Source organism: Zootermopsis nevadensis, unplaced genomic scaffold (genome assembly GCF_977971745.1).
Source record: "Zootermopsis nevadensis isolate Lab colony 2312 unplaced genomic scaffold, Znev_1.0 Znev_ptg000021l, whole genome shotgun sequence".
NCBI classification, from domain to species: Eukaryota; Metazoa; Arthropoda; class Insecta; order Blattodea; family Termopsidae; genus Zootermopsis; species Zootermopsis nevadensis.
The window spans coordinates 5488674-5515975 of NW_028259153.1; the positions used below are offsets into that span (position 1 = coordinate 5488674).

General features: G+C 40.3%; 1 protein-coding gene across 2 annotated transcripts in view; it reads left to right on the plus strand.

Annotated features, from left to right (window-relative positions):
• Pu (GTP cyclohydrolase punch) overlaps positions 1-27302 on the plus strand; it is a 52085-nt gene that overhangs the window by 17716 nt on the left and 7067 nt on the right. For both annotated transcript variants that reach the window (XM_022076899.2, XM_022076898.2), the window contains exons 2-3: positions 2883-3092; positions 25789-25954. In XM_022076899.2, the coding sequence (XP_021932591.1) occupies positions 2883-3092; positions 25789-25954 (376 nt within the window). The remainder of the gene's footprint in view (positions 1-2882; positions 3093-25788; positions 25955-27302) is intronic.

The following is a 27302-nucleotide window of genomic DNA, read 5'->3' on the forward strand; positions in this document are numbered from 1 at the left end:
AGGTAACGAAACTGCACACAGGATAAGTCCAAAATAACTTCATACATACTGGAATCGAAATACGCTGGGAATAACATTAGATTGATTTGAACCTAAAGTTTTTCTCTCGTCGATTGTCAGCCCCCCCCCCCCCCCCCCCCCCGCCATCTCTGGCACTCTGCAATGAAAATAAGAATGGAGGGAGACATACAGCCGTGTTGAGAGAGCACAGGGTTTGTTTTGGCTCGGGAAAATAACAGAGTTTGCGATACTTTCTCACATCTTTCGGTAGAAAACCTCCTAGTAGACATTCTATGTACGAATGGCGTAACAGCTTTGTTGAGACTGGGTATCGACGTGCGTTACCAGTGGGAAATTCGTGTACCACAGAACACAGTGTGTATGTGCGCGTGTATGAGTGGGGATGTTGCGTAAGAGATTGAAGATCTTTCTGATCCCACAATTTACCAAGTACGAATCTCACAGGCATGTGGTCGTCTAGTAAGATGTGCCTCGCCTCACTTCTATGCTGATATGTGAGATTGTTGGGGTCTCTATTTCTTTGGTCTGCTTCAATTTCATGGCCTCCTCGTTCACCGGACCTCACGCCGATGGACTTCTTCCTCTTGGGATTCATTAAGAATTGTCATCTAGCCATCATTACCAGCTTATCTTAAAGACTTAACGTACATTATTATTGTAAGTATATATTAAATCTTGTCCGTCTAATCACAATAATTCTTATTAAATATTAAAATATTACAATAATTAACATTTAAAATATTTAAAATATTAAATTATGTTCTTTATCGAAATATTAGATTTACATTAGACCATCATTTTTCATGTTTCACGACATGTTTCAGTTCCTAAAAGCACCATCCTTAGGTGCATATAATTATATAAAGCTTCAAAACGATAAATAATTCAAATACAATTTTCATACATTATGCTAGCGTACATTTTTATCAGATTTTTACCAGATAAAGATAAAGAACATCTTTAAATATTTTAAATGTTAATTATTGTAATATTTTAATATTTAATAAGAATTATTGTGATTAGACGGACAAGATTTAATATATACTTATTATATCACAATATGACGCAACTTTACCATCTTATTATTATTGTAGTAATTGTGACATTTATACCAGACACGTTGTGTAAAAGTAAAGTAAAATTTGTCCCGCTACGTGCCATACAGGCGTTTGGGGGGTGTGGAGGTATAGCTCCTCTCTTCCTTGACCTCGGCACTAGATGGGGGTGAGTGGTCAGCATCACGCCCCGGCCGATTTTACCCCCGGGAAAGGACCCCGGTACCCGTTGTAGAGGAGGCTGTGTGGACCCCAGAGCCGGTCTGGACGCAGAGGCTAGAGGAAAAATCCTCTGCCCCCGTCGGGGATCGAACCCCGGTCGTCCAGCCCGTAGCTAGTCACTATACTGACTTATTGGTATATTTTGATTTAACTTCAGCATTTGCTTCAGCTGCACTGATATTGCGGTCTATTAGAAAGGAATTATGATTTGTCAACATTACGATTAAAGGAAGGGGAAGCTACAATTCCTTTCGGAAGTCGTCTTTACCGACGTTTGTGGTTATTATTTTATGTCGAATGATTTAAGGTTAACATAATCATGTGAGTGGTGTCCCTAAACGTTAATGTCTTTGTGTACGAAAATTAGGTAACCGCATATATGATTATTTTGATTAAAAAATGCAACGATACACAATATTTCACTTGGTCTAACGCATTCAATAGCAAAAATAGCATTATGAGAATCCGTTTCCATATCAATGATGTTCTAGGTTTTGGCGCTGTGTTAACTCGTAGGTAGATGCAGACGTTTCGGACAAACACACCGTCTTCATCTTAAGCCCTGAAGATGGGGACGGTGAGTCTGAATATGTCTGTCTTCTGGGTTGTAGCGCGCCGTGTAGTCTGGTAGAAGTACCAGTGTTTCAGCCCTTGATGCCTTTGTCAATAGGGCGATCGCCCTGATGATGGATGCAGCAAGGACCTCTGAAACGTCGGTAAACATCTACCAGACCACACGGCGCGCTACAACCCAGAAGACAGCCATCTTCAGACTCACCGTCGTAAAAACCTCAAATCCTACTTGTTTCTCATACTTTTCGCCTTACTTTAAAAGACAGTAAATATGACATTCCATACAAGTAGACTTCTTAAACTTCTTTCGAATAACATTTTAGGACGATTTCCGAAAGGGTGGACCTTTATGAAGGCGTTAAAATCTTTCAATTTCTGTAAAAGACGGGGAATTTCTTGAGTAATTGAGCGATCATAAGCTTTTCAAGGACTCTATACTCTATGGGGAAACTATAATTGAAACACTATAAGAATCAATAAAAACAGATACCGACGTAGATTGACGTTTCGGAGCCACTAGTAGGCTTAAGCTACACGTATTTGCATTTAATCAATCATTATTTCCTTAAGCATTAATAATTTTATTTTTAAGATGTTTTCTTTGCGATATGAAATGAAATCTTCAATATAGTTTAGAATAGACCTATATTTTGTAGTATTTCTGTAACCTGGACCAATTTTTAGTGACTGTAAGTTACTTAACCATGCAACTGTCCTGACCAGACTCTCTGGCCCTCGATCGCTTCGAAATAATCCCACTTGTCTCCGAATAAAACAATTTCCTATAATCTATACAGGCATGCTTCACTCGTGTGTCTATACCAAGTGTAGGTAAAGCCATGGTCGAAAGACAGTCTTTCGACCATGGGTAAAGCTGTCTCGAGTTCATTAAGCACTCGCTATGCAGACGTATGAGTGAGTGGAGGAGGCATTCCTAACCTCGGTGAGTGGTCATGTTCACACACAGTTCTGTTAGAGAGCAGGTTTTTTCATTCTCATATGTTTCCACAGGCCACGAGAAATGCACGTTCCACCACGACCTGGAGCTGGACCACCGACCGCCCACCAGAGAGGCTCTTCTGCCAGACATGTCTCGCGCCTATCGCCTGTTGCTTTCGTCTCTCGGCGAGAACCCGGACCGGCAGGGACTCCTCAAAACGCCTGAGCGAGCTGCAAAGGCCATGCTCTTCTTCACCAAAGGGTACGACCAAAGTCTCGAAGGTGAGCTAATTATTTAGATATTTTCGGGATTTTATTATAGATTCTGACGTGATGTTTTCTGGGATAGAAACCATTTCTACCCTAATGTGGGGGCAGTGTGCTCCTCCTAAAAGTCGAAAACCTTCTCCAAAAATATGCAGCTTCATAACCAGAAGGAAAGAAATGAAAACTATAAGTCTGCCTTGATTGGTGTGAAAATTTGGATATTATGTTTCTTTGCAATTCATATCGAGCTACGGCCTTATTTCTAACTTCCATCGGCCTTAGATTACAGTGCTTTACAAAAGCTCATGATATGCAGGCCGTTTGGAAGAATGAGATTTAACTTGATTCCTTGGCAATGAAACAGAAAATCAATGGCAGGAAGTGGGATGTGTGGTTTTCATGCGATAAAGTATTACACCGACATTTCTTCGAAGTCATGTACACATATCTGTTTCTGTTTAACAAACATCTGGCATAAATCATTACAGTCATTGGAAGACATGTAAAAGTCACGCGCTGATAAATACTAGGAAATTTCGAAAGTCTGGAATTATGAGACCAGCTGTACGTTTACATTACTTCCAGCTTGGAACCTAGAAAATTTCAAGAGCTTCGTTTTTGTCGTGCAGTGTATACATGCATTTGGAAGGTTGCAGAGAGATCTATGACCCACGATGGTACTGTGGGGATTCCGAGCGAATAGTATAATAAGCGCGAATGGCTCAGTAAACCGTACACATTCTCATCCGTGTACATGCTTATGTGTCCGCCTAATTTGAAGAAAATGTGAATTAATTTTAATAGCTTTTCTGAATCGCGTAACGAAACCTGACGAAATAATTGGGCTGAAGGCATTTTGCAGAACTGCCCGCTTTCCTGGCAAGCAAGTCGCCAGGGTAGGAGACTACTTTGGAAAAATATATTACGTCTAAGTTCGAATCCCGATGTGTCCATATATTTTTCTGTTAATGATTGTTATGTTAGCACAAATGCTTACTTCAATTGTGGATGTTTATGTAACTGAATTATATGTTTCAAAACGTCTGTGTGGAACGGATACCAAGAGCAATTGGAACTGGATGCAGAAATATGCAGATCGTGATATTTGAAAGATGCTTGTCTAAAGTACAAGAAGTCGAATGACTTTGTTACCGAGCTATACGTAATCGTCAGTATTATCTTTCAAATCATCACTTTTTGAGTGCCATATTGGTGCGATACAAATAAGCACTTTTCTAATTGTTTTCGTGATTTGTTGTTAATTGGCAGTCTGATTTAAAGTTTCCGTGATCTGACTCTAGACAAACAATTTTATTTACAAAAACACACTTTCGAATCGTTTCTGTTTCCTAAAGTATTATTCAGTATGTTAGCCCTGTTAGGACTGTTCTAAGAGCCTCAGCCATGGCATTGACTAACTGAGGGATTGCACGTAACGCTGATACGAAGCAACTTCATCCTGAGTGTCTGGCACAAGGGTCTATGGAGCAACTACGTTTTTTGGAAGAAGGTCAGGTCAGGTTTCTTACATGGAGTTTTCGCCTCACTCCGCATATTCTGGATTGGGTTCAAGTCCGGCGCCCGTGGTGGCCAGCCAATGTGTTCGACATCAGCCTTCCGCGATAGGCATTCTTGAACATTACGAGAATCGTGAATGGAGGATTGATATTATTGGAATTGTATTGCTCCATCAGGATAAAGCCTATAGATGGCACCATTCGAATTTTAAGACGTGTTTATATTAAAGGCCGTCTATGTACCTCAAGAATGACCACTGCGTGTGGAGGGCGACACATATTGACGGTTGTAAATTTCTTTCTTTTAAATACGAATTTCAGAGTATCGGTTGAAGGCGAAATGTCTGCGCTAAACGAAATAAAAGCAGGGGTGTCACAAGGGTCCGTCCTGTCCCCCACCCTATGCATAAACCATGCCCCCGAAACCCTGTATGTTCATCTAACCCTCGCCGCTGATGTCTTGTACCGCAACAGACCGCAGAGAGAGGTTATGTTCTCTGAAAGCTGCAGCGTGGGCTCACTTCAATGGAGTTGTCGTGTGGACGTTGGAACATAGAAATCAATGAAGATTAGAGTCAGGCGATGTATTTTTTTCGTAGATTTAGATTGCTCGATGCTCATCTTAAAGTGAACGGACGGAATATCCCATTTGTAAACCAACTGAAATATCTCGGTGTAGTCTTTTATATAAAGATTACATGGAGATTGTATAAAGAAATTATCGAAGCCAAGGTCTTCACAACATTTATTAGAGTCTACACCCTACTCAAAATTGAGCGATTAAGCACTAACATGAAATTAAAGCACTCATTAGGTCAATAATGACTTATGCCAGCTCTGCTTGGGAGTTATACCTTAGACTCCCATATTTTGAAATTGTAGCGCCTACAAAATAAGCTTCTCCGCGTTTTCCTTCGAATTAGGAAGGCGTGTTAGTGTCTTTGCTTAACAGGCATCTGGCACAAATCATTACACTTAATGGAAGGCAGAGAAAAGCCACATACAGACGAATACAAGGAGACTAAGAATGACTGTAATTATGACGCCAGTTGTCGCCTACATCACTCCCGGAGCTTGATTTGTGTGTGCACCTCCAAAACGTCTCGTAACCTCTGTATAGACATGTCCACGTGCTATTCGGATCACACAGTCGTCTGTACACATTGGGCTATGATGAGACGAGGTGTACATTCATTTTAAACTGACAAGCTTTTAAATTGAAACTGAACTCAATTTGTACTGCAGATCTTCTCGCTCTCTGCATGGCACTCGACGCTGCAGGTATCCGTCTGTTTACGGACTCACTGAATTTAATTCAAGGCCTACAATTCCATGGCTTTACCCGTCCAGTCATCTTATAGCTATGTTAGCTTGGATACTATGCTATGCAGGTATCGTCTTCAACGAGGAGGCAGGTGGCGTGGCCAGGCATCCTGGTACCTGGTGTTCTCAGTCAGAACTTTAAGACCGCCCTCCCCATCTGTGTTTTGACTAAATGGAAAACAAAACAAAAAAATACTGGGACCACAACGAAGACAAGTTGCGAAACGTGAATCCTGTGGTACTCATACTGAAGTATTCTTGTTGCTCCGTCCGCCATGAAGAGGTTTTGCCTGAATAACTTGGGTTGTAATTCTGTGTTATTAAAGCATATTAACCCCTTCAAGAACGAAACTCGTCTAAATAACATTTTAAAACGCTTTTCTTATCTTGACACCGCCTAGTCAGTGTTACAGAAAAACGTTTGTTTCTTATTCTGAGTACCTAATTGTACCTATAGATATGCTAGATAAGATTTGAAGGTGTAATGAAACTTCAGTCCCTGCCATCGGATCGTTGGTGTAACTCCGTCCGTTTCTTCTCCGGCTAATCGCCTGGGAAGACTTTACTGCTATACATAGACTCTTTGGGCGAAATGCAGTGATATGGGTGTTAACTGAGGTGGTACACATAATTAATACAAACCTATAACGTCTTTAAAATTAAACTGTACATCTGTCATTCGAAACTAATTTGGCTTAAAGAATTCTTCGAGTAGCCGTGTAATCTTGGTTTATTTTGAAGGCGGTAACCTGATGCAAGGCTTTAGCCCTGAACTCTACCAATGCAAAAGTGGTTTGTGCGTTACGTGTCAGTATTTTATAAAGTCCAGGGCCACATGCTAAGAGGCGAAAGCTTACACTGCCCCCCCCCCCCCAATCGTGTTTCCTACTCTTCGAAACTGGTGACCAAACAAATACGGCAGCCCATCTGCTTATCGTAGTAGCTCTGAACATTTAGCATGTTTCGATCTTGTAAGGGTTTCTTGAAATAAATTTAAATTAAGAGTATGTCTACATTAGCGGTTGAGCGAATCGCAGATAATACATTTTAAATATATCAAATTAATTCTGAATTTCTTTCAGGAGTCCTAAGACTTGTCATTAAATGCTATTATATTTTCAAATGAAGGAGGTTGAGGTGGACGGGCGGGGAATGTAACTCAAATGAAGAAATGGGTAAACTTTTCAGTCGGAAAACCTCAAATCGTAGATTGAAGGGCATTATTAAAACTTATTTTAAAGTATTGTGGCGCCATCTGGCTCAGGATAGGATACAGTAACAGGTTCATGCAAACACGATAATGCATCTTCTCATTCCATAAAAGGCAGAAATGTTTTGACGAGGTTGCCAAGTTTTCAAAGATTCTCAACTTATTGCCCGAATATGTGTTGTCCGTGTACACAAATGTGATTTTTAATATCGTGTTAGCGTCTCTGATTAAAATTACTTAACCTGCTTTCAGACAACAGGTCTGGTTAGTTGTGGTTAGTATCTGACAGTATTTATCTTTGTGAGACATTTTTCATCTTAATGATGAGCATCCAATAAAAAACTAGGACACGTGTTACTGATTGGCATTTGGAGGGATGCATGTGAAACCCAACAAATTAAATGAAGCCTTGATACTGAATCATCAAAGTAGATGTCACCATGCATGCTTCAAGGATGTAACACGAACAATGGAGCCCAGACGAGTGAAGACAGCAAAGAACTTGCAGCGTAGTAAAAACTAGGATCTCTGTAAGGTGACTTAAGACTGCGAGTTGAGGAGGGTAAGTCCTTCCGTGGCGTTCAAGCATGACATTTGATGACGGCAACTACAGTTGAGTATAAGTCATGTTAGGTGTCTCACAAACGACTAATTTTGCTAAATAAAATTATTGAATAATATGTGAACCTGCATGTAATAGTGTGTCACTTTTAATAGCTTTGTTGATGGGTATCACGGCTTTTCGAAAAAAGGGTCTTAAAATTTATAATTTTGCTGCCCTCGAGTCAATAAGAAAGGGTGAATGCGGCCCCAGGTTTGGAAAAAATTAGTGACTCACTGACGTAATGGGTGAATGGAAATCCGTCACGGCGATGGTAATATAAGAAACTCATTGCTGTGTTACATAATTGGAAATTCCCTTCCACCTTCATTATAACACTCTCAGCACATTTTTTTGCGTTTTAAATATACATTCTTTTGGATATAGGTTTGGCTGTTTTTTTTCTATGATGCTGGAAGAATATTTATAAACTTGGATGGAAAACTGTGAGATTGAGAATACTTTTCAAAAGTAAAAATTACTTCCATTAGAATTTACAAGTCATGGAGTAACAGTAGACTGCATATAATTAACCTTTAATAAAAGTGTTACGTGCAGTTTTGTACGCTTACTTGGTGACATTCCTGTCTTTAATTCTACAAAGGCGAAGTTACACGATAAATAACATTGCCGCCTCACCCGCCATTTGTCATACCCAGTTTCATAAAATACTATCTGTAAACTCAGTCACTGTTGTCGGAGACACAAAATAAGCTCTCTCACAAGCTAAAGTCCTTGCTGACAAGCACTTGTATCTTCAAGTAAACTAATAGGAGTTAAAACGTCTTACAACGCTGAATTTAAGATTTTCGATACCAGACAGCAATTCTGAGGAATTACGAAGTTTTCTGGTGAAGGCGACGATACAATAAACTAACAAATGGACTAACAGATTATTCGTGCTTTGAAAATAGTTTATAAGGTCGAAGAAGCTGTAGTTAGTGGCTGTGGAGTGAATGTGGAATAAATACCATGAGAATGAATGAATCATAGTTTATTTAACAACGCTGTAGCAATTGTAACGGTTATTTAGCTCCAAGTGGTATGAATAGATTATAGTAGTAGGTTAACGTGGAAGGACTGAAAAGCAAGTGGTCGTGGTTTATTTCAAGATACTGAAAGAATTGAGGAAAATTACCGAAAACCTCAGTCAAGGTAATCGGGGTCCTGATGATGATGTCACCACTTCAGTCTACGTGATCGCTGAGGAATCTTTTTCAGACTAGTTTTCAGTATCAAAAGAACGATTACATTCCGATACGAGATCTGATAAAGAGCTTTCTCTGTTTCCTGGCGTTGTGCTTTGAAATCAATCTCTTTAACCGAAGATTTTGTCCAATTTTTGTAATACGAATGTAAGTAGATCTGGGTAAGAAAATTCGATGCAACTCAAGATACTTTTACCCTGTATTTTTTTCTGTATAAGCTTTCAGAATGAAGGTTACTGGTGTCGTGGTGGGAAACGGAACTATTCCTACAAGAGAACGCGTTGCAATGCGACCTCCTCGCCTTTCTGTTTGTTAACAAGAGACACTTAAGCGCAGGCTGGACTACCACTGGCATTTGGCGGGATATATAGAGGTATTTCGTGATATTCACGGTTTTGTGTCGCTGTGGACATCCCTGGTACTGCCCTTGCATTCTGTGGCCCTGGGGCGGCAACTTGACATGAAGGAATGTGCTCCACTTTCACTATACCGCAACATAGCAAACCAGTGATACAGCACAGATTCTGATAAACACTGCACTCCTTCATCTCGCTAATTACGCGATTACACGTTCTACAGAGAATGTGACCGTGGCTTTGTGTTTTAACCTTTTGAAGATCGAAATTAATCTACATAACGTTTCAAAGTTATGTTTCCAGCTCCAAGGTAACACCCCACGTCTTCATTACATGATCAGTCACATATTGATGTGGACAATTTTTATGTTCAGATCCAGACAAAATTTTGTGGATAAAATTCTGAGTTACCGAATTTCAAAATACTGGTCCACATAGTTACTACTGCTGTGTAAAAATATTAATATGTATTCTGACAAATTCCCGTGTTTATCCAGCCTGTGAGGACGCTTGTGTCTCGCTAATAAATAGAAATGTGCTTTGGAATCAACGCGTTCTCTCTAATGAAAAGTCCCGTTTTTAGTCACATAAACATTCGCCTTTGTTGAGATGCAGCACACATATTTACCCCAATTTTAAAATGGCGTGCACTACATTACCTACAGAGTTGCTCTCACACAAAGAACATATGCTACAGAGTGGTCGAAATCATACGTAACCCTTATTCAAATATGTGTGATTGCAATTCACTACAGTTCGATTGGATTAATTAACACAAAATATTGATGGGATTTTAAAGATCCCACGCAGGTTACGTCATGTTGTAACCTGCCCTCGCCAGTCCGTCAGTTGTCTTCAAAGCGTCGAAGTGCGAAAACAAGACTGATCGCGATAGACATTTGCATCACGTAGTATATAACATTTTTTTATGTTTTCTGAATTTAATGTAATTTATTTATTGACATCCGGAACACGTATCATAAATGGGCTGTGTGAATTTTCGTTCATCAGGTATGTTAAGTTGTTGAAGAGGCTATTCTCAGTTATTTTGGTTTCGGTGGAATATTTTTTATTAATTTCGCCCCGAAATTAATTCCATGCGTATTCTTTCTGAAAGATTTTATTGCCTATAGACCAGTGGGGATATTCTTCAAGTGTTGTTAAGCATACAAAAGACGTTTTACTACTAAATGAGGGCATTCTGTATTGGTCACTAAGAAGTAGGTGGCATATTCTGTGTCGGGATTCCATCAGAATTATGCAGTGTCCGTTTCTGTCATTGTACATAGCGCCCTAGGGTCCTTGTTCATTTAAATGTACTGTGTCACCTGCTTGTGTTATGTAGCTTTGAATGAAACGCGGTAGCATACCTGTTGGTGGAGTATTTGCCGTGGTAGGGCGGTAAAATGTGTCGGGAAGTACTGAATATTATCATTAAATACCTCAGTTGGGATAATTGGTCTAGCAGATGTGACTGGAACCAGAGACTTTTAAATAAACAGGAGTGCTCACCACTGTCCGGAGACGTCTGGGTGATCCATGTTAAACCAGAGCATCTCGTAAATGTCATCTTGTGAGGGAAAACACGTCTGTTAAGAATCTTGAATTGAGAGCTGTGAGTTAAAAGTTATGAGGGAAAATGTTTTTGTTCCTGAAACTGCACATATTTTACAGACAGAATATTAACGTTCTGTTCTTCAAAATGGCTTTGAACATCGTTTAGGGCTCTGTTTCGATCTCAAGTTGACAGGCGAGACCTATTATCTGTGTAATGACACTCGTTGGTGTTCGCAATGTAATCACATTAGTAGGCTTGATCGAGACTGACGCCATGTTCTTCGAAATTTCATTAAATCGCGCTGACTGAGGGGCGCTAACCAGAATATTCATCTCTCCGTTCAAAAAACTAGTCTTTACGTCCTTTTTATGCGCCTCGTTATCCTTAACAAAACCTCTTTCAAAGCGGGTGGAATTCATTAAAGTGGATGACTATGAGGGTTCGGTTCCCGACAAAGGCAGGGAGTGTCAGATGCTCGTCGGGATTAGTACTCGATGTTTAGTTTTTAGTTATAATCTGCCAGCCCGCCTGTTTACCTCCGCCCCTCCATTCACCTCAGTATTGTAATAATCACAACTGTTCATCCACGGTTTTTTGTTTTCTGGTACATAAACTGAACTCCATATTGTTCCATCGATCTGCAGTTCTTAATCTGAGAGTAACGAAACGTGCTATTTAAACATCATACCCCCAACGAGATTCGAACTCTTTTATTCTAGTACCATCGCCAGTTGTATCATGTTTATGATTTTGTGATTACGTCTACAGAGCTCTATGAACTGTAATTAAAAGTGTTTTTGATAATCTACAGGTTTCAGAATTACCATGGTTCTTTCTAATGGTTCTAGTCAGTGAACATTGTGATTGTGTTCTTCTGTGTTATGGCGCCATGTTGTATTGTAGGTGGATACGAAAGTTTCTGAGGAACATATTACCTCCATCTTGAGGGTAGAATTTTCAGGTTATGGATGCTGTATACTCCTGAATCGTGGTAACCACACTCAACATAAAAGGTTGTCACAATTTTGTAGACCATAAGCCACGATCTTTATAACATTTATACTCCAATCTGTTTCTTTTCTGTATAAGATTTATTCTTTATCTTGTCTCTACGGATTAGGGAACTGATAGTAAGTCTTCATTTCATGGTCCACTTTGATTCACCTCATGCAATTCCTCTTGCTTCATAGGTTAATAAATGTCAGGTGCCTCCACTCATTTTGAACCTGTAGGCCCACATTTTAATTTTTTACCAAATTTTACATATCTACACAAAGGCCCTGTACATGCAGAGTGATTAAAGGCTGTAGTGGAGTACTTAAGGACTTTGTCAAACGATCACAATAATACAAAGCTTGTGAACGCAAAAACGTCGTCGCTCGGAAACAGTGGTGAATATATAAAAAAACGTTATTCACTTTTTCTACTCCAAATGATTTTCCCAACAAACTGTGATAATTGTACTAGAGCTTCGAACCACCTTGCATACATACAATAATTGTTACGTCTTAAAACGTTTTCATGTGTGCTGGTTCTGCCTTTTTGTCTTATTCATCCCATTTCCGTAAAATATTTTACTAATCAAACATGGGTACCAACGTTTCGGAGGTACTTGCTGCCGCCATCATCAGGACGATGAGTAATTACACATCACGTGACTTGAATTATCGCCCTCATGATGGAAACTGTAAACGCCTCTGGAACGTTGGTAAACCTCTGCCCGCCAAACGAAATGGCGCAAAATCCAGAAGACAGCCATCTTCATACTCGCCGCCGTGAGAACCTAAAATCACTTTTGATCAATGTTCTTTCTGATCCTAGACGTCGGGTATTGTAATCGAACAAGACACAGGGCTTCTGGCCCAACGGTGGACTCTTACTTGCAATGCGATTGTTCTGCGATGAGAATCAATATTATCGCGAGCTAGGAAGTTAGTCGTCGGCGGAAGCCGGTAACCATGACAGCGGCAGCAACAGGTAGGAAGCTTGTCTTTGATTTGACATCTGCTCCTATTGAAATTCCTCCTCTGCCTAATTGAACATGTAACCCCCGTCTTATTATAACGTCGTTTTGCAGCCTCCACTTTAGAACAGGCCGCTCAATCCGGGTAGTTTATCGACGTTGAAAGACGGTAGTTAGCAATTCGTGTCTTAGGTTACAGTCGTACAAATTTGTTATACATATCTAACACTTCGAGCAACAGGCATGTATTGCATTATACAGGGTGATTCAGAAGTCCCTATGCACCTGTAGGAGCATGAGCTGAAAGTGGAAATTCAGTCAGAAGTCCGTGTGCGAACACACGCCCTGGGTAGTTCACGTAACGTGAGTGGCACGTGACTGTATGGCCTTCCACCAGTTGCGCCATGTTGTAACCATAAGTATACCTTCTTCTTCTTCTTCTTCTTCTTCTTCTTCTACGGCTCTCCGGTCCTTATTCGGTCCATGGCCTCCTCAATTCTCCTCTTCCATTGAGGTTTCGAAACATCTTCCTTTTTACGGTGCAAGGTTGTTAGCCTTGCGACCAACCTCCAACCTGGAGGACCAGGGTACCTGTCTTAGTCTGACCTCTCCCCCTCGACCAATCTGGCTAGGGAGGCCCTACCAGTAGCTCTTGGGGTCACTGAGGTACTCAGGCCCCACCACCACGACAAGAAAAATATATTTGCCTTCTTACGGGTTGATAGGGGACATGAATCACCCTGCAGAAAGATATATTAATACTGATTGAACGTAATTATTCATTTATATTACGTAACTTCATTCTAAACGTTTAAAAAAATTATCTATTTATTATTAGGCAAAGGCAGACGGTGCAAGTGCGTATGTCCCTGTGGTTAATTAAACATCACACAATGAAGGTGTATGGGAAAGTGGAGGTACAACTCCACGCATTCTTAACCTAGGCACTAGATGGAAGCGAGTGGTTACCTTCACTTTCCGACAGTTTTTCCTGCGCCAAGTGTCCCGGGTATCCGCTGGATTGAAGGCTGAGTGGTGCTACTGGGGAACAGAAAAATCTCTGTCCCTTCTGGGAATCGAATCCCGGTCGTCCAGCCCGTAATCTAGTCAGTATACAGTAATGCATAAAGTAACAGATTCTGCTGAAAATAAATTTCCTTTCCGTCAGTATCTCAGATGAGAACGAACTACTTTTCTGTGGATTCAACTAGCGCGAGGGAGCTAGGCAAGTCGTGATTCTTAACAGTCGAGTGGTTTCCCGCCAGTTGAGTGAGTGAGTGAGTGGAATTGTCGTACAGTCGGCATCTTTAAACCTGTCAGCGAGACCAACAGAGACTTTTTATAACACTGAAATATGCTCATCGTGTTCCAACAGTAAATTTCAGATTTGTCTGGCGCGTCAGAATATAGTCTGCCATCAAAATCAGCAGCTAAATTATCTGATATGATTCACAGTCCGACATTTTGTCGTGCCTCTGGTTAATTGAACATTTCATTGGCACGCTGGTACTTTCATTCACGCAAAACATTGTCAGTGAAACAAAATATTTCCCAAGCAGCCATCGAAATTCTTTCCCTGATCATAAAATGTCGAAAGCGTGAAGTTGGCAATTGAAATCCAAAAGCAAGGTCAACAAAACGTGGAGCTATACCTCCACTCCTACATACGCTTTAATGACGTGTTGCTGAAGCACAGATGAACCCTTATCCTCGGCTTCGTAGGAACGTGAGCTGTGTAAAATATCCAGCTTCTGTTTTGTGCTAATTAACTGAAGTACTTTCGGGTAATCAGCTGTGTCCTTATTAAGCGTGAAACCAACGTTTCGGAGACTAACTCTGTCTCCATCATCATGGTCGGTGTGAGACGATGCTAGGACTATCGAATTGTGGTAATTCGTCACACTGACCATGATGATGGAGATAGATTTAGTCTCCGAAACGTTGGTTTTTTACTCAACAGTGACGCTGTTGATCACCCGAGAAGATTTTATAAGATTGTAGATGCATTTTAAAAACAATAAAAACAGGCTTAAATGTTGGAACACTTAGTTATGTGAATTGTACGATATAAAGTAAGAGCTTTAACTAAACTAACTCCGTGTAAATGAGTTCGTCTTGATAAATCTGATAGGCCGTTCTCTCAGCTAGTCAAAAAGATTACAGCTTTTATGGAAACCAAAGGTTGAGTATCGTGTTCACCTGCTCTTATACTGAGCCAGCTCAATCCGGTGACATCTTTCCACCCGATTTCTGTAAGATAACGTTTGGAATTATTATCCTATTTACGTTTGTCTGTTCCAAACTCTACCCTTAAAATTTTTAAAATTTTCCAACCAAAGTGTTGTGTGTATTTCTTATATCTCCATTCATTCCACATGCTCCGCCCATCTCATCTTTGAGATTTTATTATCCTAATAAAATTTGAGTAGCCACGGTGGTCTAGCGGTTAGAACGCTGTCTTTGTAATCCTGGGGTCTCGGGTTCGATTCCCGGCGGTGCCCGAATTTATAACTTGTGTTGGGCAAGGCCGTGGTCTAGGCAACACGGAGTTTTCCTCCGGGGGCTTCCCCGGTCTCTCCGTGGCATCCCAACAATTACTCCATTCACACACAGAAGAAGGCAATGGCAAACCACTTCTGGATCATCTGCCAAGAACGTATATGAACAGGTCCCAGTCCGAGAAAAGGATGGAAGGATCCTGTTCATATGGACCTGTCGTCAGACAGAACACTAAATAAAAAATAAAATTTGATGAGAACAAATTACTAAGCTCCAGGGCAATAAACGTTCGTTTTCCATGTAAGTTAAGGGGATTTCTTTGACCAGCTGAGCGACTATTATATTCTCAAGGACTCATATAGCTAGTTAGTCAGTCACGTGTCTCAGAAAACACCTGTTTGACAGAACAGTCCCACTGAAACCTAAGAACAAGAAATAATCCCTCGTTTACTGGTATCAGCTGGAAAGGCAGGGTAAATGCACTGGTCTCAGTACTCAGGTTATCGACTGACTGTTTCTCGCTCACACTCTTTGTTTTAAAGAGACTTTTAACCAAATTACACCACTCTCAAGAAATAATCAAATCCAGGACAAAATAAGAGATTTATGTGTGGAAACTGAACCTTGCACATTTTCGCTGCAAACTAAAGTTTGCCACTCTCTGTCTCCGGACCAGTTGCAGAAAGAAATTTGAAATTTGCATATGAAAGTAGTTCATTTGATTACTCTTCAGGAATGCTTTGCATAAACGCCCGTCTTGTGTATAGTATCTGGAGTGACGAGAAACGCGACTGTAAAAGAACAGAAAACTTGCCTTCGTCATTTATATGTTGCACATTCCGATGTCAGGTCATTTAATTTGTTTGGTTTGTATTATTTTGTCACGGTTTTGTTAATAAACTATATATGTACTAGGATGTTTATAGCACTACGACATTCCGCCTTGAGGTTTTTTAGTCGTCAGTTGAAAAAATGGTGATAGGATGTGTTCTCATGTCAGTAGTGCAGACCGGAAATGCTGACTGAACATTTTTGCTACAAATAAAATAAATTATGAGAAGGCCACTTGGTTAAAAATTACTCTCGTAGAACAAAAGAGAAAGGCTGTTTCAAGTAATGAGCTTTTTAAGGTTTTAAGTGTTTTTGATGGGGAGAATAAATCTTATTTACAAAATGCATTGCGAAACGATGGTGTAGTAAAGAATCTCAACGATTTGTAGGTTTTTTATATTGATCTACAGGGTTGTAACGCCATGTGGACTCATATGTAGATATCATTATTTTCAATAAACATAATACCTCCAGGACCCAGACGATGGAAGGGAGTCTAGTCCGAACGCTTATCTCAGACTCCTCATATAACAGTCCTTCGGATATATGTAGTTATATAAGCTTTATAAGGAATTCAAATCATGTGTAGCAAACTTCTCTCGCACTATCGTTAACTTTATTAAACCATTTCAAAAAGAATAAATAGCCCTCACTCGAAGCTGTGTACCTGCATTCACACAAAACTCAACAGCTGTCTCAATCTCAACACGCATGCAAAATGCCTACTCACTTAAAGGCAACTCCCAATACTAATCTGAGAAAACAATATCATGACTTACCCACGGGGCCTTCCGTTAAAAGAATAACCAAAGTATAATACACAAACACTTTGAAAGAAATTAACAATTTGGATTTGTAAAACTCCTTAATCTTGCAAGTCATAAATCAATAATAGAATCCAGAAATCAGAAACTACCACATGTCAAAGTCATAAATGTCAAAGTAATTCAATAGAAGTGCGCGCACGGATATCAAAGTAAGGTTTGCACGGTTACAATTCAAATAGTGTCCAAAAGAAGCGGCCTTGGGTGCTTTCACAGCCCTGGCCACTCCCACAACTTACCTGGGCCTCTTGTTACAGGAATCTACACAATTATAAAATGCAAATTCATAAAACGTTATAGCGCACTTGGCTTCTGATTGCTGTGCTAGCCGTGTTTGAGGCACTGACGTGTCTCATTACAAATAAAACAACTTTTTCCTGAGACAAAAGGAATATTTGCCTTGAAAAGCGAAAAGGATGTTAACTGTAAAACCTCTTACCGTGAACAGCTGTGCCGATCACAAGCGTATTCGTGGTCTGCAGGACTCAGTTTCAGATTTCATTTTATTCGTTACTTCGTGCAAAGTTTCGGTGTTCGAAGCAAGCAGCTTTCCTTTCGACACAGACTGGATTTCTTTGAACTTGGAGATAAGCCGTGGAGCGGGTTGCTTCTACGAGATAAGAGTCTTGACGCAGAACCTCCAGAGACTCATGCAATTGTAATGTTTTCCCCAATGTCTTCTTCTCTTCCAATAGCCCTCACATAGCTTCGGTTCAGTGATTGGTTATATTCTGTACCTTCATCTCACTGTATTTATTGTAATATGTATTTCTTCAGCTACCTAATTACCAATGCTTCTGTGCATTGGACCAGTCTGTCGTAATTATGAACGTAATACACACAACGTTCCACATCCTTTCCAATTCATTAATTATCTCGTTCGACGCTATATAGTCTGAGCTACTGATAAAATATAAATATACACAATTATTAGCCAATTCTGTTCTCTCATCACCAGAACATATTTCAGTTAGACCCAGCTTCATTTTATTTTTCAATCGTCACATTTTCTTCACGTGATGGCGTCCTAGTAGATTCTACACCAACTTTCCTCCTCACTCGTCTTCCCCATCCTTACCACATGTCCAGATTATCTAAGCCCCTTAGATTTCACTGCCAGCAGCACAGCAGCGCTGTGTGATCTCAGTAACCAAGTTCCTAGCTCTTTAATGTGATAAGTTTTTCATTTACTTTATCCATACGTTTTATTGAAGTCCCAGTTTATCCTTGTTTTGTACTGAGGGATGAAGTTTATTTAACGGCGTTCCAGTTTCTAGACTATATGGCGTCGGCTCCTCCCCAGCAGTCGGAACGTCTTCAGATCTTGCGAATTTGCAGTTCTGTACAAATGAGAATGGTGGGAGCTCACCACATCACGCAGAGAGCCCCATCCAGGGAAGTCGCGCGACAGGGATCATCCGGCCGGCTAACGTCAGCCCGTGCCCTCTGGACCTCCTGAGGTTTTTGCTACTGCAAATATAACGTCTTCGGTCATCCTATGACACCACCCTGACCATATCGATGTTGTTGTTCTGGGTTTTAACGCTGTATGGGCTCGTAGGTAGATGCAGTGCTTCGGAGGAACATGTTGTCGCCATCTTCAGGGCTAAATTTACGTTATAGACTAAAGTTTTGGAGAAATTATCTTGATCAGCCTTGACGATGGAGACAGTGTCTTACCCAAACACCGTCACAACAAAGAACCTCAGCGTCTTTACCGCCTTGAGAACCTGAAATGTCACCCCCTGGCCATGTTCATCCTCGCAGTCCATATTCTTCTTCTTCTTCTTCTTCTATGGCTCTCCGGGTCTGTATTCGGTCCTCTGTTAGGTCCGTCTGTCCGAGGCTTTGATTCTACGCTACAATTGCACTGTTGAAACAGTGTCGTTAAACTGGCTTGCCAGTGAGACGCTCGTCGTTAATCAGTAAGGAGTGAAGTGAATTTATTGAGTACACAGGAGATTGAAAAATCGTGTTCGTGGTGTGGGTTGTGTCAAATTACCACAAGAGAAGCATTATTCCGCCCGAGTCACGTTCTGCATTACGATGGAAACTGCGTCGAGGGAAAAGTCCAGAATTTGAAGCAGTCACAGTGGGGTAGAACGGTTATGGATGTTGAAGGCAGGATAATTTTTTTATGATTTTCATTTTTTATTACCATCTTTGCCAGAAAGTGCAATGCCCACACCATACTCTTGACACAGTCTACTATTTATATACTTGTTTCTGTTAAAGTGTGTGCACTGGAAAATCTATCGAAGACGCGTTCTAAATTGATTCATAAGTCATTTTGCCGGTTCCGGAATAGAGGGGTATAGGGGATAATGGGCAAATGACGGTCACTTAAGAGAAAAGCTAGATAAAACGAAAAGTATAAGCAAAGTTGAAACTTTATGTAAACTGGTATTTAGTCTGAAGGGTCTACTTCTGAAGTATGCAGTATAAAATACGTTAAACGTAACAAAAATTCTCTAGGAAATGATAACTGAAGAAGTAGCTTTGACCGGTATTCCCCACGCTTAGGGGTACTGACGGTCACTATTTGAACTTCAAGATGTCACTGAAGTAAATAAGATAATGAGTGAATAAAATGTGTTTCTTAGTAAGTAATAGGCATATATCTTAGTTTACAAAATGTCTACACGTCTAAATCATTTGAACGTACAAATTCTAACGGAATATTAAGATGGAATTTTTAATTTTATGTTTTTTCTTCTCAAACACAGAATACAAAAATAACCATCTGCAAATTCCCAGCCACTGCATTCTGCATGTGCCCAGATACCACAGCCTGTGTATCTATACCAGAGTTCTCCGTCTTTCCCAAATGTTTCACAAACTAAACACATTTCACAATGTTTCCATGTCATCCTCTTCATTCATTCTTCCAAAACAGACACATGCAATTATCTCGGTAACTGCACCAGAAGCAAATGGCGGAATTCCCTGTTGAACTTCACTGAATCAAGCACTGGATGTCAGCTCCAGCTTGAAGCTTCTATCTGGTACCGTTCGTCAGAAAAATGCCTGACCGCCATTCCCCCGTCCTCCCCTACGACCTAAAATTTTACGAAACGAAAAATAATTTTCGGAAATTTGTCGTAAATGTACATAAATCTGATTTTCAATTGCAACTGGTGTGATAGTTTTACTAAAACTACAGATAATATGACGTATAGGCTGTAAAGTAGCCATCACATTCTTCAGAACTTGTACTTTTTTTACTCGTATTTATGTCCTATACCTATCCACCAGCGATTTAACGACGGTGTTTCAGCTACATAATTTTTATAGTGTAAAATGAGGAAATGAGTAGCGAATACTTAAGAATTTGAAATGAGATAACAGTGGTTTTGTTAAATTTGCTTTCCCGAAACTCACTCGAAGAACCGTCAGTCAGAATAAGCGGTCACTTTACTGTGATTTCAATTGGACACCTCGCTGCTACACCAGTCAGCTCGGTCGTAGTTCAATATTCTGTGAAGTTTGTAATTCACACACCCAATCACTCCGGGCTTGCATCTTTGAAAATTTCATATTTTTATGGAATCGGGATTTCAAAAACGGACACAGTTCGAACTAAATGTTGAAAATAAATTATTTCGGACATTAGTCGGCCATTGTCAATGATAGCTTCCCACATAGCTTAGCACAGTGTTGCTATGATAGATCACATTCCCCATACCCACAGTTTGAAATAACACAGTACCATGGCTTGCAATATGGTAACTGATTGTAAATTAATATTTATTTTAAATTATTGTTTAACGATTACAGCTTTTAACAGTAGCACGAATTTTAACTTTCGGTTATGATTTTAATTCACATATAGAGTTTCAGATAATCTTAGGTACGTTACATAGTCTCTATATGGTCAGTAGCTGTGAGCTTATTAAATAAACTATTGAGGATAGCCGAAAATGGGTGGTTCTCAAGCTTGGGAGTTGGTCGACGATCTAACAACTCCTCACCGTAAAGAACTGACAGTTTATTGAAGTCACGTAGGACCTCCCCAGTCTTCTTCAAATACGGTTAATAGCTCAACATCCTGTCTTTCTCGTCAGACACACAACGGTATAACATAACACAATGTTTACACAACCATTAATTAACACCAACTTTTTTTAACTAAAATTACTGTTGACGCAATACTGATATTTGCAGTTTTACGACGTTTCGGCTAACATTGGCCATTTTCAGGCAATTTAACTTAAGCAAGGTTTGTTTGCATTACATACAGAATTCTAAAATGGGTTTACTTCGTAAACTGTAACGAAAATGAAAGTACAGAATAAAAATATGTTAAAAATTATACTTCTCCGGGGGCAAAGCGCGGCCGGTGCGTGATTCTGACCACTCACCCCATCTAATGCCGAGGTTGAGAATGACATTTAAGAACAAAGTAAATTTTTCATAACGTTACCAGACAGAGGTTCACTGACAGCTTACAAGGCATTGAATGCATTAATATAGCATAAATTTATCAAATTTTCGAAAGTGATATTGAAATGGGTTATTTTATAATATGGGAATGTACAATGATTATGGTCTAATCAATAGAAACGCATACCTGTGCATTAAAATAACATTCGGTGACATCGGTACTATAATAAATCATAACAAACTCCTTGGGTTCGAATTCCATTAGAATGCCTTAAACGATAGACACATTTTCATATGTTTTTGTTTGAATTTATATCAAATACGAAGTAATCCAGACCCCTAATCGCAGTAATGTGCTACACGACCGTTGTGTAAGAGAAGCGGCCATTGGCTGTCGCTGTTGAACCAATTACCTCAGGTTAGTTGTCCTCTAATTAATCTGGATCAACTAGATTACTCCAGTTTCTTCTAACTGGCCTCCACATTGGTTCTTTCACTTCAAACACGTTAACCTCATATCGAGGTCGCCTTCGGCTACCATCAGTTCTCAAAGGAGTAAATATCCAATCTTTATAAACATTGAATAATGTCACGTAGTTGCCTGTCCATCGAAGTCGGATACTCAGAGAGAAATCTCTACGGCTTTGGTTCTGGACCAGTGGTACACGTACACCGAAGAGGTATGAAATCTCATCAGGGGCTTTAGTGATATAGACTATAGGTCTATTTCTTACGTTCTCAGACGTGAAATAACACGAGAAAGAATGGCATTTCAAACATCGTATTGTGAAAATTAATACAAGGCAGAAGAGTGCTGCTTTAGTTGCATAAGAGAGAAACTTTAAGAGTTTTTCATCTCAACGAACTACAACCTGCCCCCTCCCCCCTTTCTTCATCGCTGAAATTCAGTCCGATATTCGAGCGCTGATGACGGAAGCAGTATGACCTCTGAAACGTTGGTTAACATCGACCAGACTACACAGCGCAACAACCCAGAAGACAGAAATCTTCATACTCTGATGACGGAAGCAGTATGACCTCTGAAACGTTGGTTAACATCGACCAGACTACACAGCGCAACAACCCAGAAGACAGAAATCTTCATACTCTGATGACGGAAGCAGTATGACCTCTGAAACGTTGGTAAACATCGACCAGACTACACAGCGCAACAACCCAGAAGACAAAAATCTTTTTACTCACCGCTGTGAAAAATCGCCCTGATGACGGAAGCAGTATGACCTCTGAAACGTTGGTTAACATCTACCAGACTACACAGCGCAACAACCCAGAAGACAGAAATCTTCATACTCTGATGATGGAGCCAGTATGACCTCTGAAACGTTGGTAAACATCGACCAGACTACACAGCGCAACAACCCAGAAGACAAAAATCTTTTTACTCACCGCTGTGAAAAATCGCCCTGATGACGGAAGCAGTATGACCTCTGAAACGTTGGTTAACATCTACCAGACTACACAGCGCAACAACCCAGAAGACAGAAATCTTCATACTCTGATGATGGAGCCAGTATGACCTCTGAAACGTTGGTAAACATCGACCAGACTACACAGCGCAACAACCCAGAAGACAAAAATCTTTTTACTCACCGCTGTGAAAAATCGCCCTGATGACGGAAGCAGTATGACCTCTGAAACGTTGGTTAACATCGACCAGACTACACAGCGCAACAACCCAGAAGACAAATCTTCATACTCTGATGACGGAGGCAGTATGACCTCTGAAACGTTGGTTAACATCGACCAGACTACACAGCGCAACAACCCAGAAGACAGAAATCTTCATACTCTGATGACGGAGGCAGTATGACCTCTGAAACGTTGGTAAACATCGACCAGACTACACAGCGCAACAACCCAGAAGACAAAAATCTTTTTACTCACCGCTGTGAAAAATCGCCCTGATGACGGAAGCAGTATGACCTCTGAAACGTTGGTTAACATCGACCAGACTACACAGCGCAACAACCCAGAAGACAAATCTTCATACTCTGATGACGGAGGCAGTATGACCTCTGAAACGTTGGTTAACATCGACCAGACTACACAGCGCAACAACCCAGAAGACAAATCTTCATACTCTGATGACGGAGGCAGTATGACCTCTGAAACGTTGGTTAACATCGACCAGACTACACAGCGCAACAACCCAGAAGACAGAAATCTTCATACTCTGATGACGGAGGCAGTATGACCTCTGAAACGTTGGTTAACATCGACCAGACTACACAGCGCAACAACCCAGAAGACAGAAATCTTCATACTCTGATGACGGAAGCAGTATGACCTCTGAAACGTTGGTAAACATCGACCAGACTACACAGCGCAACAACCCAGAAGATAAATGTCTTCAAATCAGGATATGTTGAAATCCCTTCTATGGGACAACTTTTCCAATCCATCTTCTAGGGAAAGTTCTTTCCAGAAAATTTCGGACGATTAAATTACATATTTCTGCAATATTCCCCTCGGACCCGATGTCTTAATTTGTGGGACTTTGTATAATTCCAGCGGTGATGGCGCCTCCAGCGAAGAATAAAGGTCTAGCGACTTTGTTGCTTGAGAATGCGCATTCTTACTTACTCTTTACATATTCCCTAAGAAAGCGGGCATTTTCCGAATCCCCACACTTGACAGTTGTGCTTTTTCCACGTAATCGCTGACGTGAAATGTTTCTTCGTCACAGAATACAAGATAATTAAGGCAGTCATCGTCCTCGTCCGTAATCTGTAGCATCAGACGAGCAAATCCTGGACACGCTACGTGTATCTCCTCCTGGATCTTTTAGGCACGCGAACGTTTGCCCTAGACATCGTGCACCGCGGATCGGGGGATGCTGATTTCTGCGCTGACTTTACTTGACTTTGAGTGGTGACGTCGTTGGTGTCCGGGTCTTTTTCCGTTCTTGTGTTCTGCTGGGTGGTTTGCACTGCTCCATCCATGCAAAATGGTTTGATGAGGTAGGGTTTCGCCATAAGTCCTTTGAACACTGACCTTACTGGCATCATCCACCACGCACACAAGCGTTATTCTGCTGTTCTCAAAACGCCTGCCGACTGGCTACCCGTCGCTCAGTTTGACACTTGGTCACGCCGTACAACGCCTAATAAAATTTTCAGAGCTTATCTTTCATGTGGCGAAAACCGCACAATTGAAATTGTTTAGATTATTACACCATTTGTTTTGTTTTTTTTAAATATCGCTGTTCTTTCTTGGGTTAGGCAAACCTGGAAATAAAGTTTCTTAAAAAAATAGTATGATCGCGGAAGTTCTCCATTAAAAAGTGAACAGAGGGTAACGATTCAACAGCACGTCATATTGCAAGTCTGTTTCTGTACCAAGGTGAGTTTGTCCTTCATAAACGAGTATCGAATGCCACTATCTATTTCTAAGACCGATTCTGAAGTGTCAGTAGATTACACTTTTATTGAACACGGCATTGAAGCGAAATGCAGAAAAGTGTTGACATCGCCGAGTATAAAATCTTAGAACACCTCTTTGTGCTAATAAGCTAACTCATACAAAAGTAACTTTGCGTCAAAGGAAAATGTCTTGGACGCTGGGAGGATTATCTCACTGTGTTGTATATCGAGCATTAATTACACGGCATCTCGTTGGTCCATGTATCTTGCCGGTTCCTGCGATTTTCCATATACATTTGCAAAAATTGTTGGATTATATTTTATCGTGCGCACGACAACGGATGTGGTTTTTGTCTGGCTGTTCGCTAGTGGTTAGGCAGGTGTTAGGGTGCTCGAACGCGTACGAGCCATGTCCCGACATCGAGGTAGATACGAACATTTCGGAAGAACATGCAACCTCCATCTTAAACCCTTGAATATGGAGGAATATGTGTCTCCGAAACGTTGATATCTTCCTACAAGTCCACACAGCATTACAACTCAAAAGACCAGCATCACTGTTTAAATATGTTACGATTTAATGTTTTAATAAGATATCACAAAAGTTTATTTCGGCGTTTCAGATAAATGTCAGCCCTGATTAATAGTAATTCGTGATTTACATATTAAAGAGAATTCTCAGCACTAATAGTGTGGAAAGGTGTGTTCCAATGTAGAGCATTGCTATTTCGTATCCTTGACTTTGATGAGATTACCTAATAGCTAGTTGCCGACCTTGCTGCTCTCTTATTTAAGACATGTTGAGTAATTAATGACATTCTACATGCGTTTACATTTTGTTCCGTTAAATATTGTCGTTTCAAAAATGTCTTAAATTAAATCTGTAATCTTAACTTATTTCCTATTATATGTAATTTTCCGTTTTCTACAACAGGTTACATTTGAGAAGCTCGTAAAAGTTTTCTTTGATCTGAATATGAAGTAGGAGTCATTCATTCGTCTAGCTAAACGGGGAGGGTTCGGGTGAGCTACTGTAATCAGGAATTTGTCCACAGAGGTTCTGAACGATGCTGTGTTTGATGAGGACCACGACGAGATGGTAGTGGTGAAGGACATCGAGATGTTCTCTATGTGTGAGCACCATCTCGTCCCTTTCTACGGGAAAGTTTCCATCGGCTACTTGCCCACAAAGAAGATACTGGGTCTCAGTAAGCTGGCCAGGCAAGTACACACAGCGGCTACCCCCTAGATGATACTGAAAGTGGCGCAGACTGTGGACGACCAACGAAACAATATTCTTCGAAATTAACCCTTTCAAGTCTAAATTACAAAATATTTTAATTTGAAGTGAATGGGTTATTTTTGTCATGGAAAAACATTTAGGAAAATATATTCACATCAGTTATTTTTAATTCGGAATTATTTCTTCCATTAAACTTTAAAGGGTTAAAAATTGTTACTGGATCGTGTTTAAAGTCGTAGTTGTTGGCTTCATCCAATTCAATACTTTTATTCCATAATAAACATTATCCTGACATTATTGGTGGCAGATCCAATGACGAAGCCATGGGCGAGATTGATTAACGAGGCCCCTCTAGAAAAAAAATACATGCAAATCATTTTAGGTGATTTCAGTTACAATTCTAACGACCTGGAAACTGCAGCTCTAGAACTAACTCCCCCGGTTGATGAAGTCTTCGACCGGCTCTCCACATTCGTTCTTACTTAAATCTTTGTTACGTTCGTATTTTTAAAAATATTTTAGACGTGACTCACTTAATTCCTGATTCTGTGCCCGCAAGTTAAATCCTAGACATGATACCTCCGAAATGGCCGCGAACTGGACATTTGACGATTATTCCAGATTATATGCTGAGCAAGGTAAGGGCTGAAGATAGATTTTTATATTGGGCAGCAGCTTTAATAAAAATTTGTGTTCGAAATTATATTAGAAAATCATTATGTTTATGTTAGATTACAGGATGTTGACAACTGAATGTCGTTGAATCTGAGCACTATTAGACTAAGAGGCGCCGAACACGTGCTTTAAAACAGCAGAGATTTCGGTAAACAAGGGCAGTCGTCACGTCATGACCAACCTACGAGTTTGAAGTAGGATCCTCGCGTCAATTTTTTAAAATTCGAATGACGAATGAATCTACCAATTGGAACACCGATCAAATTCAAAAGATAACGAGTGATAATGTTACCGGACGGTGCGCAATAAATTTACCGTCAACTATGACATTTAAAAAATTGTCATTTACTCTCCACAAGCTTTATCAAAAACCTTCTCAATTTCCTCTTCATTGTTGTTGGTCTCAAATAAAAATACATGTACAAGGAAAACTATGGCAACACTGTAAGGAGGAAAGGAAATTCCAGTACACCCAAGTGACAGGCAATTGTGTAGGTCTACCAATAAAACACCTGAATGCCATTCTAAAAGAAATTCGAAGGTTTAGTTCTGTATTCACAACTACCTTCCATTAATACTATCCTGAGCCAGCTGAATACTATCCTTATACTGTAGTTCCTTATAGTCCATTTTAATGTTAACCTCTCTTCA